The 18,438-nt window shown below is 32.9% G+C and overlaps 1 protein-coding gene across 1 annotated transcript in view; it reads left to right on the plus strand.

Annotated features, from left to right (window-relative positions):
- Positions 1-14,790: 14,790 nt before the first annotated feature.
- Positions 14,791-18,438, plus strand: part of RID2 (S-adenosyl-L-methionine-dependent methyltransferases superfamily protein) — a 112,268-nt gene continuing 108,620 nt past the window's right edge. Inside the window, exons 1-5 of the mRNA XM_089823201.1 lie at positions 14,791-15,072; positions 15,530-15,643; positions 16,126-16,201; positions 16,301-16,384; positions 16,522-16,577. Of these exons, the coding sequence (XP_089679327.1) occupies positions 15,545-15,643; positions 16,126-16,201; positions 16,301-16,384; positions 16,522-16,577 (315 nt within the window). The 5' untranslated portion in view covers positions 14,791-15,072; positions 15,530-15,544. The remainder of the gene's footprint in view (positions 15,073-15,529; positions 15,644-16,125; positions 16,202-16,300; positions 16,385-16,521; positions 16,578-18,438) is intronic.

Genomic DNA, 18,438 nt, shown 5'->3' on the forward strand with positions numbered 1-18,438 from the left:
GCTCTTGGAGAGCTCTACACATTGGTTATGATTTGGTTTAGCTTTGGCATGATTTATTTGGTGATATGTTAATTTGAATAGTTTATGGTATATATTGACTATGGTAGCATTGTGATTTTATGACATTGTATGCTTGGAGATTTAAGATTTGATGTCATTGTATACTTGGTTCATATTTCAGATTGGTCTCATGATGATATGGTTATCAGTGTTTAGTATGGATATGTATGATGACTTGTTGGATCTACAAATTATGTAGTGTTGTAAGTGATTTATACTTACAGGTTGCATTTATAGCTTGGTTATGAGTTGTCTTTGCCCATTGATATTTCATTATTGATGCATATTCAAATTAGTGGCTTGGATTTGGATTGTCTATGCCCTAAGTCACATGATTTGTTGATTTTTCTTCATGTAGAAGGGATGAGATGTTGTTACTAGGTATAGTCATGGTGGAGGATTGTGGTTGACTATTTTATGCTCACAAGTTGGATACTTTGAGAGTTAGTTGCTTAGTTTATGGATGTGATCATGGTGTCATAGATTTTGGCATGACATGATTGGATATATAGGTACATCCTTGATGTTCATTAGTTTGGATTACTGATTTGGTTATGGCAGTATATCTTCTTGGTTGAGGATCATTGTTATATGGTTTCTTTTGAGGAGCTCATGATGTGCGCTTTGAGTTATTTGATGGTTTGATGCCTTACTTGATTCTCATGGTTAGAATTTATTTTTTCATTATGATGTCATGGATAGCTTGGATGCACAATTTAATGGGAGCTTATGACAATGATGAGGTGATAGTGTAGGATTAGTTCCTGGTTTGGTTTGTATCTTCTTGGTTTGGAGATCTTGGTCTCACTTGGTACTGACACTTTGGTTGTGTGAGTGTAGACCTGAAGGATCTTCATGTAGGAGATGTATTTTATGATGTCATGTGTTACTTGATACCACAGTTGAGTGGGAGTTATTGGCATTGATATGTTTATTGAGTGTTTGTAGATGTTGGAGGTTTGTCTTAGATCTTGTTGTTGTAGAAGCATCTTTGACTTTTGCATGGTGCACTTGGTTATCTTCATGGTGTGTGAAGATAGTTAGATCTTGAGGACTCATTGGGTTATTGGTTATCTTCATGATGTGTAGAGATAATTCTTCATGGTATGTGGAGATGGTTTTTTCATGGTGTGTGGAGATGATTGCATCTTGAGGACTAATAGAGTTCTTGGTGTGAGGATGGTTTCATTTTTATGTCATGGTATACTCTTGATACATGTTAGAGTTTTGACATGTTATAGTATGTTCATATGGAGCATGTTATCTCTTTGGTTGAGATGGTTAGCTCATGTTATCATGTTTATGTTCTTGAGGCCATAGTTGGAAATTTGACATTAATCTTGGTTTAGTTTATTGGTATTGAGTACATTGATTAGAAGTTGGATACTTCATGATATTGCTATGTTGCGTTTGGAGTTGACATGGATTGATTGGTTACAGGTGCTCATGGATACTTAGAGATGGTGGTGATGCTAATTTCTTTTGTGTTAGAGAAATATTTTTTGGGATGGTTGATGGTTTCAGCAAGAAGTCTGAGGGGCATTCACCTGATATGGACTTGAGAGGAGATTGTTCTTAGTTGAGTCTTGGTTGGAGACTTAGATACCTTGATGAGCATTCTCATTTGCCACTCTTGGTTTATTGGGTGATTTGCTACTTGAGAGGTATAACCCATTGTTTATCTTAGGTGCATTATGTTTATGCTTGGCTTTCATGGATATGGATCTTGAGATACGGTACATGAGTTGGTTTTGGAGGGCTCATTTGAGAGATGGTTTAGCATTGCTTATCTCCATTTGCATATGTTTTTATGCTGGTTGAGTTTGGTAGATGGTTTTATATTAGGCATTTTCCTTGGTTTAGGAATGGCTTATGAGTTTGATCTTCTTATGAGAGGCTTGCATCCATGATTAGTTATATGGTATGGTTTGGGTGTTGTTGAGGCTTCTTGGTTGGGGTTTTATGGAGGAGATCATAATTGTACAGTTTAAATCTAGAAGTGTGTGTAGAAGGACATGATATAGGTAATGATTTGCATGATTTCTCTTTGATCTTGGTTATCTTCCTAGATGCTCGGTTTGTTTACATTAGATTGGAAATTGGTTAGAGATTGTGATCGCCAGTTTGTGCTCATGTATGTAACATGAGAGATGACGTGGTTATTCCTTTATCTCTTTCCTGTATTGGTTGAGGAGATCTTGGGAGACTATTGGAGAATTTTTATGAGAGTTGTTCTTGCATGTTATTGGTTTATGTATTGTGTGTGTCCTTGAGACTACATGGATTCACTTCTTTGAAATGTTGTGAGGTGATTGGTTACAAATTTGACATTATCTTTTGCAGTGGGAGTTTCTTGGTATATATGTGGTAGTTATTGCTCTTGACGTTTATGATTGCAGGTTATAGATTGGATATGTTGATGATGTGAGATTCACTTGGTATACCTTTGGAGGTATGGATAGTTGGATGGGTTTGGCAATTACTGCGGTTGATATTTCAACTATGGATACATATGATTACCTTTGGATCAGGTTTTTGTACTTGGCATTTCAGTTGATACAAGATTTTATAATCTTCTAATGTGACAGGTTGGGTGGCTTTCTCTGTAGATGGCTTCTATGTATGTCCAGTGGTAATGGCATAATAGGAGGTGAGATCATTCATGTTTGAGATGTTGGATACTTTTATTTTGTTGTGACTACCAAGATGGAGCACATGGTGTACTTTGATCCATGATGGTGGATGTGTTGGGAGGGATTGCTCCCTTGTTCATTTATGTGGCCACAACCCTATGCAATGTATACAACAAGTGGGAAATTGTTGAGATAATGGGTGTTGCACACATTGCCTAATATTTTTATATAATTTTATTCTATTGTGTAATGTTACACCTAAATGGACGTGCAACATGTAAAGATTCCCATGAGATATACTTGATGAGTTGTGTTGGCTCCTGATTTAACAGAATTTGAACAACCAAGTATGTAAGGAAAGAATGCGTCTATGGGCAGCTATCTCCAATAATGGACACAATTTACCAAGAACCTAGGCCAACTATAAGGCTATACTCCTTCTGCACTTTAGGCTCTACAAAACCTAGGCGGGTGGACCTATAGATTCTTTATATGGTACCAGTTATCAAAGCATACACTGAATCTAATGTAAAGTAGATAAAAACCCCTAAATCTTCTATACTTAACCAGGAATCACAAGCATGAAATAGTTAAGAACATAACTCATGAAACTGGCAAACTAAGTGCGGGTTAACATTGAATAGCTTTCAACATAAAAGGAAAAATTGATTTAATATGTTGATAACAGCAAGACCCAAGTATAGCAATAGAACTGAATGATCCTATCTATGAACAGTGCCTTATCTATTGGGTAATCAAAATGAATTATAACCATACATCTTTTGGAAATCTCAGACATATCTCTACAACAAGATCCCTGATCTATCCTTCACCTTGTGAATAGACATTTGCTTCAGATTTGAATCTCATACTCACATCATCCCATCATGAAATCTGCAAACCCTGTGACAAACATCAAGTAGTTACATGGTTCTTTACTCCACCAGCAAGACATTTTAATCACATATATTCCTAAATGAAATGCAACCTAATCTACGCTCTTTGATCACAAATTAGAAGAAATAACATATCCATAATCAGGAGACAAGATTCAGACTGAACTTAAAACCTTTGTTGTTCTTTATTTGTTTTCCTTGAAACCAAATACATGAAAGATATATAGAAATGACACATGAAATCACCTAACCAGTAAGGACTATCTGCATAAAACATCAAATGCTGCTCAATACAATAGAGAAATGTTGGGTGTGTGGTTTTCACAGCCTGAGCAGAGCTCCAAGAACTAAAAATGAAAAACCAACCAACAACCTATTTCAGAGAAGAAGAAAGAATATGTATGAAGAGGGAAATTCTCGGATTGAATTTGTAGTCGACAAGTGTACCCTCATAATTCCTTCCCAAGAAGATGAAAAGCTTCTCTCTACCTTCTCTCTGTAACTGAAAATCAAATCCTTTCATTTTGGCTCATAAAATATCTCAAAATGTAATGATGAAAGGATGTAATTGATTCTTGATACTAAAATGAATTCACCGTAAAAGTGAAAATCCAGTTCAATGTAACTTCTAGAATGTAAGAAAACTACTTAAGTATGATTTTCTTCACATTTGGGTTCCAAAAGGTCTTCAAAACTGCCCTGTAATTGATTTAGATGCTCAAAGAAGAACTCAGCCTATTTTGTTGCCAATACCCTAGATTTCACAAATTGGCCTGTAACTTGAACCAGGAAGCACCTGTACAAAAAACAAACTCTAGATTTGGAAATTTCAGCTCTTCCCGGTTCCAACGGTATATTGGAGTGCCTATTTTGGATTAAAATAGCCCTACTTATGTCCCTCTAAAAATCAAGCTTCCATTCATAGGTTTGCACATTATTTTGCAAAAATTAAAACCTTTTATATAGTTTAAACTATATTAAAGTTTCAAACATTATTTAAATGGGAGAAATAATAAAATATTTAAATTTGAAATTTCTCAAATTCTCCACCATTTTCTATCCGGGTCAAACTTGATTGACCGACCCTAACATGTGGCATATTCTGATTCGCTCCTTCCATGCACAACTGTTAGACACCTCCAACTGGGCACCACATGTCATCACCAAATTCGTCCATCTCATGGCCATGTCATCATTGCCACGTCATAGTCACTATGTCATTGTAACATGTCAGCATTTGCCACATCATTAGTGATATAACAACATTGCGACATGTGGCATCGTTACCACATCAACACCTCGAGAAATGTGCCACTTGACACTCATTGATTCACTGCTCCATATCCAAGCGGGACCCATGTGCTCATTTTACCTTTTAGTCGGATTTGAAATTTTTCGGCAAGTTGCCTAGTTGCTAGCCGAAATTTCTTGGATTTTTCGACTAGCGAGCACCAGATTTTTGGACTTTCCTGGCAAGTTGCCAACTTGCTAACCATATTTCTTGAGATTTTTCGGCTAGCGAGTGTTGGATTTTTGACTTTTCAGTGACCTATAATTTGCTGACATCATCATTTTGACTTCGTGTTCGGTCAAAATTTTGGTCCTCTTTCCTCCAGCTGGTTGGGACCCACGAAATCCACCACACATCACACAGCTTGCAAAAGCCTTTGTATTGTTGACACTAAGCATTGGTAAATATTTGTATTTAAATAATCAAAATCTCTTTCCCACAATGAATATGGGATAAAACAACTTCAATGATGTTTTGCTGTAGTGAACAACTCCCTTGTTCATACATGGATTATGTGCTATCTCTAATGGGCCTCCCCATTGTGTAAATTCCTGCACTTATCCTCACATGGCCCTCTCAAAAATGTGCATTACTCCATTATTTGCTGCCATGGACTTGCCTTTTAATCGTGGGGCTCCATTCAGTGTGTGAGATGCATTTTCATGGTCCCTGTGCCAAAACGTGGAGCCTTTTGTTGTTCCTATTGCCTTGGACAGTGGCATTTCCCTTTGTAAGCTTTATTCTGCTCTTTGGATGCCCTGCAACATATGGATGCCCCAAAAATGTGGGCTGCTTTGTGATTTGCTCCAACACATGGAGTTCCTTGCTGGTTATCTTCTTTAAAACGTGAGACTCTCAGCTGGTGCTTCCCTTCTTCCTTGCCTGTGGATGAATGACTCTTTTCCTGATGATGCCTTTGTTATGGCATGAAAGCCCTCTATTTTGCTCAATGCATCTGCACATTTTCTTAGTTTTCTTATTGTGATAAAACATTATATTGTCAAAACAAATAGCCCTTCACATTTATTTGATTCCTTTATCATTCAAAAAAAGTTCAATCTCATACATTTAGTGAACTAAGATAATGGTAATGAATATATTGAAGCATTGTAATGATTGGATGTAAAAAAATCACTTTAAAATTTCATTTTAAATCATTTCCGCACTACTGTGGAATTTGTGTTTGGAGGCCCGCTAGGTCGCCGTAAAAACTAACTCAATCAAGTAACCAGGCCATGAAAATCAGCATGAGTGTTCAATCCTGCATATTTATCACACTGCAAATTTTTAGCCCATGAAGAATCTCCAGTCAAAATATTTTAATTGTCGAACATTCATACTTCAATTATCCTGTAGGCAAACAATGTTAAAAACATAAACTAGGCTCGGGTTTAGCATTATAAAACTGGGTTATTGACCACTTGGGGTTTTGGAAACTAGGATATAGGTTCTTTGCTATGAAGAGAAACTAATTCTATGGTTTGGGCTCATGAAAAATCAAAGGGCACATTTGGAAAATTTTTGAAGATAGGCACTTGGAAATTTTAACTGGGAAATGTGTCAAGAAGTGGTTTTTGGCAAATGTACAAACATATGAAAGTATGCAAACGAATTTGTCATGACTTGGGAACTAGCATACTTGAAGGATTTTTAGGAGACAACACAATGATATAATCCATTTAGGCTCACCAATCACAGGATCAAAGTTATAATGTGCCGAATAGGGGTATAGATCAATCAAGATACTTTAGCCGTAACAAAACAATATAAACTGGGTTTTTGATCATGTTAGCAAACTGATCAAATGGATTCGACATGATCTCAAAATTGGAACATATGAAGTGTCTGACCCCTGGAACGCAATACAAAAAGAATTTTTTCATTTGGGTCAACTGGTCAAAGATATGATTGGTCGAACAAGGCTTCCCAGAATTGTGAACAACTAGTCAAATGCACAAAACAGTAAATGACCAACTTTGAGGGGTTTGAAACCTAGTCAAACAGATTTGAAATGACTTGAAAAATGAAACATAGGTTCTTTGTTATGAATACTAATCATCCCCAAAGTGGCTATTCATGACACATTCTTGGGTAAAAGATATTGAAATGCGAACTGGGCCTCTGGTCGCTATTTGACACTTGGGCAGAATTGTAAATTTTAACACTAGCTCAAAATGGGACTTCACAGAATGGTTCGAAATGTCAGTTTAAATTCATAGAACACATAGACACACTAAATGAAAGGTGTTAGAAATATTAAACACCTCTTAGGTCTCAAACTGACAACCAAGTACAATCTCATTTAAAAGCATTTAAGGGCTTGATTTTTTCAATGGTTCTCAAAATTGACCACACAATTTTTAGTCCCAACAAGTTGTATTGCAACACTGTGATAACATTTCATCTAATTATTTAATATTGGAAAAAGATTTAAATTTTCAATATTTGATGTGGGGTTAATGGGTTAGGTAGCACATGGTTTATGTAATACCACTTGGTGGTTTTGTGGAACTTGCTACTATATAAGCAGCCACAAGGGTAGTTTTTGTGTGAGAAGATAGAAGACAAAAAGGGAAAGAGTTGAGTGTGACAAGGCTTGATAGGTTAGCCAAGGGAGCATTTGTGAAGGTTGTAAGCATGACATGGGATGTGCATGCTTGTTCACATGATTTGCTTGGTTGTGGCTATGGCTTTAATAGCTTCCATGGTTGTATTACAATGGTGTTTTTGCTAAATAATACATGGTGATGGATTTTTTGGAGGCTGGGGTTTTTCCTTCAATGAGGGTCTCCCAAGTTATATCTTGTGTCACAATTTTTGTGGCTATGTTGTCTATTCTCTTACATGTAGATTTAAATTGTATATATTTCAGATTGATTATGGATTATGTGGAAATGATTATATTCTTTATTGCAAGTTTCCTTACAGAGTTCATCTTGCCAACAAACATTTCTAGAGAAATGACTCTTAGTTAGTCCATACCTTACATTGTTTTCAATCTATATTGTTGTCATGATTGCCTCAACCAATAACTCATTTTTTTCATCAAATGCATCAAGGTAAATCACTAAACACACTTGATCATCCAGTCTACATTTCTCAGGAATCTCATTCAAGATCCTTTCAAATCTAATATTGAATATAGGAATAAGTTCAGGATTCTTAATTTTGATCTTGAAGAACTTCTCAAAATAATCAGAGATACTTATTCTTTCCCATAATTTCTCTATGAAGGCTGCATACAATTCAACCCAAGATAAAATAGAAGACATTGGCAGAAAGGAAAACTAATCTCTAGCATCACCTTCTAAGGTTTGAACAAACAACTTCATATGCACATCTTCACGAGAAATCTCAAAATCACTAATCAAATCACTGAACACCTGAACATGATGATTGGCTAAATCAAAATGGTTCCCATGGAACTTAGGAAAATGTTTTCTAAGATCATACGATATTGTGTTTAGGAAACCATGAATGCCATCAAAAAGTAATGGCAAGTACCTCTTGGTAGAAATAGATCTACAATTTTTATCCATGGACTACATACTAGGTGAAAAGAAATTTGTCATTTCTAACAAACTTAGAACTCATTAACCAAAGTTACTTACATAATTTGTAACTTGCAACAAATCTAAAAACACTTTCTACCAATTCAATCTCTAGCACACTTCAATATGTAAGCACATTTGTTAAATCTATCCACCATAAAGTATGTTAAGATGCATCAAACAACTCTCCTACTTAGTGCTAAAAATGTCACTTGATGGAGAAGCTTTTATAGAACTTAGTTTCATGGAAAAGAAATCTCACAAAAGTGGAAAATACCTTGAGTGTTGATGCCTGCAGACTCAATTTGTTGATTTGGCACGGGTGCAAACTTCATTTCTTCACACAATTGATCAAAACTATGTAGAGTCGACACCTCCCTAAAGAGGACAAATGAGATCAGTGTTGTGATTCATTCCTTAACATTCTAATTCCTTATAACAATAGATTGCATACAACACTAAAACTTAGATCAAGAATTGATACTTCTCTTTTCTTGCCAAGATCTTATTATAAAAAAATTAGATTTGTACAACTAAGTTGAAAAGCCTTGAAAAACATTTATAAAGAGCCAATTTGCATTGGTACAAAGATCTTTTAGAGAGTTGCCACTCACTTAGTGAGAGAGATTTAAAACATGATTTATCACTTGACAAATCTGAACTAAACTTTCAACTTATGGAATTTGCAAATCATCAAACACTTAGAAAAGAGAGAAGACTTTGATCAATTCTAACTCTGATTTTACAACAACACTTTGAAAACAATGTCCAGCTAAACTGATTGAAGATAATTTCACTAGTAACAATACAATTTGCATTCAAATTTCAAAGCTACTGTTCTAAATGGATAAAACATTACTGAGATGCATGACGTTTGAGTAAGAAACTTGAAAGCACATCAGAAACTTACTACTGCAACTTGTTTCATGCACTTCTTCTGCTATATTGAATCTCCTTTTTTTAAATTCTCAAGGTTTGTCTATCGCACAGATTTAATACATCCAAAGCAGAGTCGCCATTTTGTTGGTGTTTTAAAATGTTATAATTCAAATTATCTCAATGAGAACATAATACATCTAGGGGAAGTTACTTCCCATCTACAACATACCCTTTCAGACAATGAGCCAATTATAAGGCTAGACCCTTCTTCTACTTCAGGCTCTACAAAACCTAAGTGGGTGGACCTATAGATTCTTCATATGGTATTAGTGTTAAAAGCATATAACTGAATCTAAACAAAGTAGATAAAACCCTTATTTCTTCTTTACTTATGTAATAACATAGATGTGGAGTAGCAAATTGCAAACCCTATGAAATCCACAAGTTGAGTGAGGGCATCCTTTCAACTCTTAAATAGAAAGGGAAATGGATGATTATAAATTTGATTTCAACAAATCCCAAATATACAATAGTAGGAAACATGTTGATCCTGTAGCTGATTAGTGTCTTGTCTATTGGGCAATTTCATAAATCATACACATACATCTATGATACACCAGTGACATATTCCATACATCAAGATATCATATCTATCCTATCACTTTGTGAATTAGACATCAATGTTCATAAAGACCTCATTCTTATGAAATATCTTTCTCAAATAACTAGCAACCCTGTCAAATATGTCAAACATTTACTTGGCTCTTTGTTCCAACAAAAAAACATACAAGACATACAACCTTAAGGGGATGGAAAAGGGTTCCAGTCCTAAAGAAAATTTGTCATTGCTGTGACACCATGTTGGTTCCAGTTTGTCTATGATACCACAAGGTTGGATCCAAAGTTTTGATTCCACCATTTTCTTCAACATTCTCTCTTGTTATGAACAATAGATGTAATTTATTATAAGCAAATAGATTATATAGCCATTTGGTGTGTAAATTATGAGTTTTGGCATATACCATGATGTATTGGTTTTAAGGAGATCAATACAAAGCTTCATTTTCTTAGTTTCATTTTGATTCTTGTCTCCTTCCACCATTGTTTGCAACGTTTTGTGTTTAAGAACAAAGAACTTGAACTCTTCTGATCCCCTTAAGGTTGTATGTGTTGTATGTTTTGTTGTTGGAACAAAGAGCCAAGTAAATGCTCGATATATTTGATAGCGTTGCTAGTTATTTGAGAAGGATATTTTATGAGAATGAGGTCTTTAATAACATTGATGTCTAATTCACAAAGTGATAGGATAGATTTGATATCTTGATGTATGGAATATGCCACTGGTATCATAGATGTATGGGTGTGATTTATGGAACTACCTAATAAATAAGGCACTGATTAGGTACATGATCAACATATTTCTTACTATTTCACATTTGGGATTTGTTGAAATCAAATTTATAATTATCTTGTTAGAGTTTTAGGTGACTCTACAACACCCCCAAGATCAAATGAAAGACCAAGATAACTTCCACAAGAGATTGGCAAGATAATTGCATGAAGATGCAAGAATGCTATTGTTAATAATGGACTTGATTGACATCCAATTGATTGAATTAAAATGTACATAATATGCCTTCTTATGTAGGAGAGGTGATAAGAGACGATGATAAGGAGAAGATAAGTTATCACCCACATAAGGTGGAATCACATGTCCACCAAAGGTGGATCATCCTCCATTATGCAATGAAGTATGTGCGATGATGAGGATGATAATGTGATAAGTACACTAAAGGTGGATTGAGATAACAACTATGACCACCTAGAGTGGAATTCTCCTACACCATGTGTTTAATTGAGGTGCAAACTCCTAAGTGTCTCAATCAAAAACTACTATGCAATGCATTATCCTAAGTAAGCTTGAGTAAGTGTTATTTCCTTTATAATCATCCATTTCCTTTTCTACCTAAGACCTGAAAGGATGCCCTCACTCAGCTTGTGGATTTCATATGATTTGCAATTTGCTATTGCACATCTATGTTATTGCATCAATATAGGAGAAATAAGGGTTTTATCTGCTTTGTTTAGATTCAGCTGTATGCTTTTAACATTGGTACCATACGAAGAATCTATAGGTCCACCTGCCTAGGTTTTGCAAAGCCTAAAATAGAAGAAGGGTATAGCCTTATAGTTGGCCCGATGTCTGAAAGGGTATGTTGTAGATGGGAAGTAGTTGCCCCTAGATGTATTCTACTCTCATTGGGATAATTTGAAGTGTAACATTTTAAAACACCAACAGAATGACGACTCTACTGGGATAATTTGAAGCGCAACATAATTATTTTTAGGCAAACATGGCAAGCCACATATAATATATTAATTATTTTAAAAAGAAATTGGTTCAATGGCTCGTGGAGCGAAGAACCCACTAAGAAACACACCAATCATTACCAAATAAAAAATATATGGAATTACCAAGCACAAGAGCTAAAGCCTAAGCCATGAGCACAAAACCCTTATAATCATAGGTGATAAAGCTCCATGGAAAATGTTAAAATCACACAAAATAAGAGCATTGGAAAATATAAAAAATGCCCCAAAGCATTTTTAAATCAATATACTTATGCTATATTCAAACATGAATCTTAAAAAAGACATATTGCATTTATGCAAAAGCCTGCATTCCAAATTAACCCTTTACGACCCATTAAAAAAGCAAACCAAATTATGAAAAGGCATAACCAAATTGAACCCATGATTTGTCAAACTTCCTACAAACGCTTTACATGCCACCATTAGAAAGAGGAAGAGAACTAGATCAAACACACAAGCAAACCCGACAACTGTATGATTATATTTATTACCACTTTAATAATAATTATTTTATTTTACAAACATTAAAATTTTAATGTATTATTGCAAAAATATTTATAATTACAAATGTTTAGTTTTAAAAAGTTATTTTTTAAAATGTATTTTTAAAACTAATTAGCTAAGCAATCAAATTATTATTATTATGACAAGTACTAGCCATTGCATGACATTTGCTATATAGTATTATATTATTAGTCCCCCAAAGGCAGGAATACTTATGCATTCATGTCAATGCAAATATGACATTAACACTAACTAATCAAATCAAAGAATTTAAAAGATTATATGAGATTTCAAATGTTTATATCTTTTTCTAAGTTTTCATTATTTAATAAATTACATTTTTCATCCATTCTATTGGTCAATACTATTTTTGGTGGGGGAGAAAATTAATTTTCTTCAACAAAAAATACAAATATTTTCTAACAACTTCATTTTGCATTAATGAGTGTATTAATTACAATTTTATCTTTTCCACATTTGTGACAAGTTGATAAGATTTTATTTTTTCAATCATTTTATCTTCCACCTCACACAACATCTCTAATCAATATTAATTATCACAATCTATTAAATATTTTTAATTTTTAATTTTTAATATATTTATTATTAGCATAAGTTCAAATTATATATATATATATTACTAATAAATATGTCTTTTTTAATATAATTTCAATATGTTATATCTTTGTATTCAAATTTCTAATTTAAAAATAAATAAATTGTTTTTTTAATAAAAGTAGTTAAACTAATACTATTATTTTACTTTTATAAAAATAAATTAAACAATATTATTTTTTAATTATATTTTATAATAGTATTTGTAATATGTATAATTGATAAATGTTACAATTTATAAATTATATCATATATTATTATTAATATTTTTTATTTAAACAATTTATTATTTATTTAAATACATTTAAAACTTAAATATATATTTTAATATTAAATTAATAATTATATTTTATATAAAAAAAACTAAAGAAATAACGAAAAAAATAAATTCAATTCTAAAAGATATATAAATTATTATTATGTTTTTATAAACTATGTATTAAAATTAACTAGTTATATTTTATTTCTTATTTATTACATCATATTTATTCATCAACATCAAATTTATGTGTATTACATCTATTTATTATTTACAAATGTACATATTAAATTATAAAGATATTATTTAATAATTAAAAATTACTTAATTTAATGAAAATTTTGGAAATACAAAACATTAAATAGTAAATCTTCTCTAATTGTGTAAAATTAAACAATTAGTTTCACTTGTAAAATATTTTTATATTTCAATACATTTCATTTTTTCTTATAGAAATGTGAGTTTTAATATAAAAAATAAATTCTTAGTTTCATTAATTAAAATATAATATATTTCAATTTTATATTATAACCATGATTTTATTTTGACTATTTGTTTTATTAAGAAAAATAATTATATTTAATTCTCTCTCTCACACACACACAACTTATGTTGTTATCACTCTATCTTACTATTTTATATCTCTTCCTCTTCCTCCTCTATATTATCTATCATTTTTTCCCTCTGAATATATGTTTATGTTGTTATTGTTGTACACTGCTATTTATCTCTATTTATATCTCTATCATAGTTTTTGTCTAGTGCTAATGATTAAAAATAGTGTGAGTTCCATTTGATAATCAAGATGAGAATAATACATAGTTGGGGGAGTTATTCCAACTATTTATGGTTCTCTAGTAGCATGCATGGTATGCTTAAACATATAATGTGATACTACAAATGCTTAATCACTTCTTCAGGTTCTATAATTCAAATATTGGTATGAATATCTTTCTTCATTTCACATAATTTAAGTTGTCAATGTAGAAGGTGCAAATTTGTCCAAAGCATATGTATTGATCATAGTATTATTGATCATAGTATGATATTAAGTACTTAGTGCTATATTGGGGACTTTGGCCTCTTATTCTTGGGCTTAAATGCCCAAAGATATAATAATATAGCATGAGAACTTAACAACAAAATATGAGCCATCCTATCAAATCACAAGCGCATTTCTAGGACGAGAATTTAACAACAAAATATGAGCAATCCTATCAGATCACAAGTGCATTTTTAGGCAAAAATTAATGCATTCACAATGTTAATTTAGATTTTCACTCATCTACACTTCTACAACCATTATGCATTAGGCAGGGACTATAACGCATTGCGTCTCTTGTTTAGAATATGTAATAGTTATTAATATAATATTTTTAAATGTAAAATATAATTTAATTCATTTTTTAAAATTAAAATAGTTAAAAATAGAAATAAATGAAAATAAAAAAACTACAAACAGTAAACAAATATATTCACAACCATCTAATTAAAATAAATTTATTCACTCCTACATAAAACCTCAATTGTTCTAGGGTTCTAAATAAATTTCTTAAATTTATAAATGTATGGGAAATATTAAATATATAAAAATAATTAAGTTTCATAGAATTTTTTTTAATATCAAATTAGAAATAAACTAATTGAAACAGTAGTACTAAAAATAGAAAATTTACACTCACTACTTTATGTAGATTAAATCTGAGTTGAATTATACAAAATTCATGACACTACTAAGAGAAATCGTAGAAAATCGCGCATGCTACTGCGGGTAAAATACATGAAGAATACTAGGGTTTTGTCGCATGTTTTGTGGTTAAAACCGTTAAACGAAACGCACTGTAATTTTCGTCTACCGCTGCAATCGCCGCAGAAACACCTCGTTTAGCTTCGAGTTGCTCGTGTCCACTCCTTGACGACTATAAACAAATTTACCCCGAAACCAAAGTAACTTGTTCCATTCCAGAGGTGTTTAGTCCCCGAATCTGACCCCCCGGCGAGTCACTTCCGGGTACGCTCTGTCTTTCCGTCTGTTCGGCAACATCTTGGAAGCCATGAAAAACAATATTTTTAGGCTCATTTAGCATGCACACAGTGTTATCATTTATAACCTAAAAGAAGTCATTTTGCATAGTTTGTCATGTCGAATATAATGAACTATAGCTAATACAATAGTTTGTTAAGCAAAGTGAATACCTTTCCAGTCATTTTTTGGTAGTGTTACGAGTTTTCTCTTTCGCGTCACTTAAGAATGTTTTTTACTTAAAACATGAACTACATTACAAGATTACCTATGAACATTAAACTCAATTATCCCTAATTTGACAGAAAATTGCTATGTTGCATAACTTAGGCAGACTTTCATATTGAACTATGAATATCATATTTTCGAGTAAAATGAAAGAAAAATACAGTAAATTATATAGAACAAGTAAAGAGGTAAGCTCACTCTTGATTAATTGATGCAGAGAAGAAGAATAAACATGTCTGCTAGGCCAGAGAAGCAGGCACCGCCAGATATTTTCTACAATGAGACGGAGGCTCGCAAGTATACCACATCCTCTCGTATTATTGAAATTCAGGTATGTGATGTCTATTCTTTGATTGCATTTAGACAAATTTTGAGTTGGATATGGGCATATCCATAATTGCATATCGATTCATTTCTCGAGTTCTGGGGAAAATTCTCCAGGCTCTTCCTGTTGAAATTCTGTGCTATAGGGTAAATCTTAATCATTTATTTCTGTATTTTCATATTAAAAAGAAAATTTTCTATTTTTCTTCTAGATATCAAGAATCAAATTCAGAATAAGAAGTGCTTGATTTTTAGTCTATTTAAATATCTCTAATCCTTTCTCTTAACTCTTTTGAAAATAATTCACAATTTTGAATCTTATGGTACGACATTCTATATTAAGCATATGGAGAACTTATCAGACTTAAGTAATAACCGCTTGATAGTATTGATTATCACACACTGCAATTTTTTTCAAGTTGATTTCCATAAGTACCATAATCGAGATACACTGAACTTCTTGAAATATTTTATTTTTGTGTTTTCAAGGCAAAGTTAACAGAGAGAGCTCTGGAACTTCTTGCTCTACCGGATGATGGAATACCTAAAGTTCTACTTGATATTGGCAAGTTAACCTTTAACATTTTCTTGAAAATTTTAAGTGATGTAGTGTTTTGGTTGATATCTTGAAAATGCATGGTTAATATTTGTGTTTTATTTGCAGGGTGTGGGTCAGGACTCAGCGGGGAAACTCTATCAGAGAATGGACATCACTGGATTGGATTTGATATTTCCCCATCCATGCTTGGTCAGAGAGCTTATATGCCAGGAATTTCTATGATATTAATTTGCCCATGCTTTGTTCCAGAGCATATGTTTATAGGAATTTTTAGGATGTTATTTTTGTGTTTTTGGGTTTTACTGAGTTCAGTACTTTACCAATAGATGTTGCATTGGAGCGTGAAGTTGACGGTGATCTATTACTATCTGACATTGGACAGGTATATGTTTTATGTTATTATCTGATATTTTTCACTTTAATTTATTATTCTCTGGATCAATTCTTAACAACTAGAAAGCGTTCATTCCCTGAATCATGATTTGCTGCTTCGAAATCCATTCATTAAAGAAATACCATAGCTTTGACCAAATTCCTCTTGTTTGTCAAATTGCTTCTGCCACAAAATCTCATTGCAAGGACCAAAGAAAGTACGGGTTAAAAAATGTAGGCTTTGGTACTAGGAGTGTTTGATTGCATTTTTCGATAAGTAAGAGGAAATAAATATTCACAATATGTTGGAGTAATAGGATAATCACTTAATTATCTTGATTTGGGTCCTTTATTACTTTATTAGACTTAAGGTAAACATAGGAATGCTTTTCTATTATTAATTATTAGATTGAGCTAATCAAGGGTTTTGTTGTCTCATTTCATAGGATGTGGGCACTTGTCATGCTATAAGTTAGTTGTCACTTAGGTTAAGATCTAGGATTTTATCTTATGCTTTTACAAGCATTCATTATAATCTATCCAATTCATTTGTATTCCTTCAAATCTATTAATACAAAAGGCATATCAATCATGCTTCTTTGGATCAATCTATCTTGGGCACTTGCCATGCTATAAGTTAGTTGTCAGTTGTCACTTAGGTTTAGATCTAGGGTTCTATCTTACGCTTTTACAAGCATTCATTATAATCTATCCAATTCATTTGGATTCCTTCAAATCTTTTAATACAAAAGACATATCAGTCATGCTTCTTTGGATCAATCTATCTCTTAAGTTTGCACTCATGGCTTTTTCTTTCAGATGTTATAGGCGTTTTTGTTGCAGGTGATTTCTTGGAGTCTTAAAGTTAACTAACAACTTTAACTTAACATTCAATGTAGAATGCATAGTCAAAAAACTGAGGAGGAATCCCTTAAGGATTCCACTATCACAACATAATCAATAAGAAAATTAATTACAGTTGTATGTGAGTAATGTTTGGGTGTAATTACTTATATGTACCTATTTAATAGTTCCAACAAACATTCCAACGTACTTTGTGAATCAATACTCTACAGAGGGCTGGGAATACAGATTTATGTTCTTATAACAGTGGTTATAAACTTATCTTAATCTGTACGTTGCCTTTGTTAGTAACTCGGTGTCCTTGAAAGTTTTCTCATTTCAGGAAGGTATGACTATATATTGATATTTTGGCAATGGAATTTTTTTGAGGCCTTAAACATCTACCTGTCTTAATCATTCATCCAACTTTTGAAATCCAAAGTATTGTCATTTTGCAGGTCTATCAAGCTTGGCTTTTTAAAATGATTTGGACAGGACTTACTTGCATTCTTTCCTTGTTTTATAAATCATCTTTTGGGTCATTGGCTACTCTTCTAGAGGAATATTTTTGTTTGCTATGACACCGAGGTAAGGTACCAAACGAGACATTAGTCTTGACTGTTTCTACTGTTTCATACTTCTATTCTTCTATATAACCATTCTTAGCTTTATGATGGCATTAATAGGCTTTACCTATGCTTCTTTGCTCAAAACTTCTGTCTTCTCATCTCTGATTTTAGATTATTTTTATCTTCCTTTTTGTTTACACTGAGTGAGGTGGGTTAGCCAGGCCTGCAGGTGCCATATTACTACTGTAATAATGAACCAGTTCCCTAGGTAATGTTCAGTTCATTGTTTAGTGGGTGAGCCAGGTGTTGGGATTGATTTTGGAGTCTCTTTGCAAGCTGTATGGAGGGCAATGGTTCCAATAATCGCATGTATGCCCTATCAAACAAATTGGTGAAATCGAGGAATTCTCTATGAAAGAAAAGTAGTTGCAAAAGTATCCAGCCAATGAAAAAGTTGCA

Source organism: Cupressus sempervirens, chromosome 3 (assembly GCF_028749045.1).
Source record: "Cupressus sempervirens isolate cs-2001-9-10 chromosome 3, ASM2874904v1, whole genome shotgun sequence".
Lineage (NCBI taxonomy): Eukaryota > Viridiplantae > Streptophyta > Pinopsida > Cupressales > Cupressaceae > Cupressus > Cupressus sempervirens.